We start from the raw sequence: 571 nt of genomic DNA, 5'->3' as shown, positions 1-571 counted from the left end.
GCCGCCCGCTTACGCCCACGTTCTTCCTCCTCGCTCTCGTCCTGCAGCTGGGCGTAGTGGGAGATGACGTTGTCCAGCCGGGTCAAGGCCACCGTCCGGTTCTTCCGCAGACGTTTGGCCAATTCGGGGTCCACCAGAGCCGGATCCGTCCCTACGGGCGGTGGAGGGGAAGTCGGAGGGGTCATGGGGGTGGCACCACCATGGCCCCCCTGCCCCGATCCCACCTCTGAGCTCCAGCACCCCTTGAGGAGCTCCATTGCTCCTCCGTAAGCTCCATCATCCTCCATCAGCTTCATCACCTCCTGCCCGTGAGCTCCACCACCACCCTAAGAGCTCCACAACCCCTCCACCAGCTCCATCGCCCTCCCATGAGCTCCACGACCCATTTTTCCAGCTCAATCACCCCTCCACAAGGTCCATCACCTCCCATTGAGCTCCACCCCCACCCCATGAGCTCCATCACCAATTTTTTCAGTTCCACCAGCCCTCTACAAGCTCCACCACTCTCCCACCATCTCCATCCTCACCCCATGAGCTCCATCATCCTTCCACGATTTCCATCGCCCTCCCA

The 571-nt window shown here is 61.6% G+C and overlaps 1 protein-coding gene across 1 annotated transcript in view; it reads right to left on the bottom strand.

Moving 5' to 3' along the window:
* Positions 1-3: 3 nt before the first annotated feature.
* LOC104158919 (death domain-associated protein 6-like) overlaps positions 4-571 on the bottom strand; it is a gene marked incomplete at both ends in the record, with an annotated part of 1,215 nt that continues 647 nt past the window's right edge. The window contains one exon of the mRNA XM_009696688.1: positions 4-151. Coding sequence (XP_009694990.1) covers positions 4-151 — 148 coding nt within the window. The remainder of the gene's footprint in view (positions 152-571) is intronic.

This window comes from Cariama cristata, unplaced genomic scaffold (assembly GCF_000690535.1).
Source record: "Cariama cristata isolate BGI_N322 unplaced genomic scaffold, ASM69053v1 scaffold41243, whole genome shotgun sequence".
Taxonomy (NCBI): Eukaryota; Metazoa; Chordata; class Aves; order Cariamiformes; family Cariamidae; genus Cariama; species Cariama cristata.
Note: the sequence above shows the minus strand (reverse complement) of the source record. Positions and strands in the feature narration are given on the sequence as shown.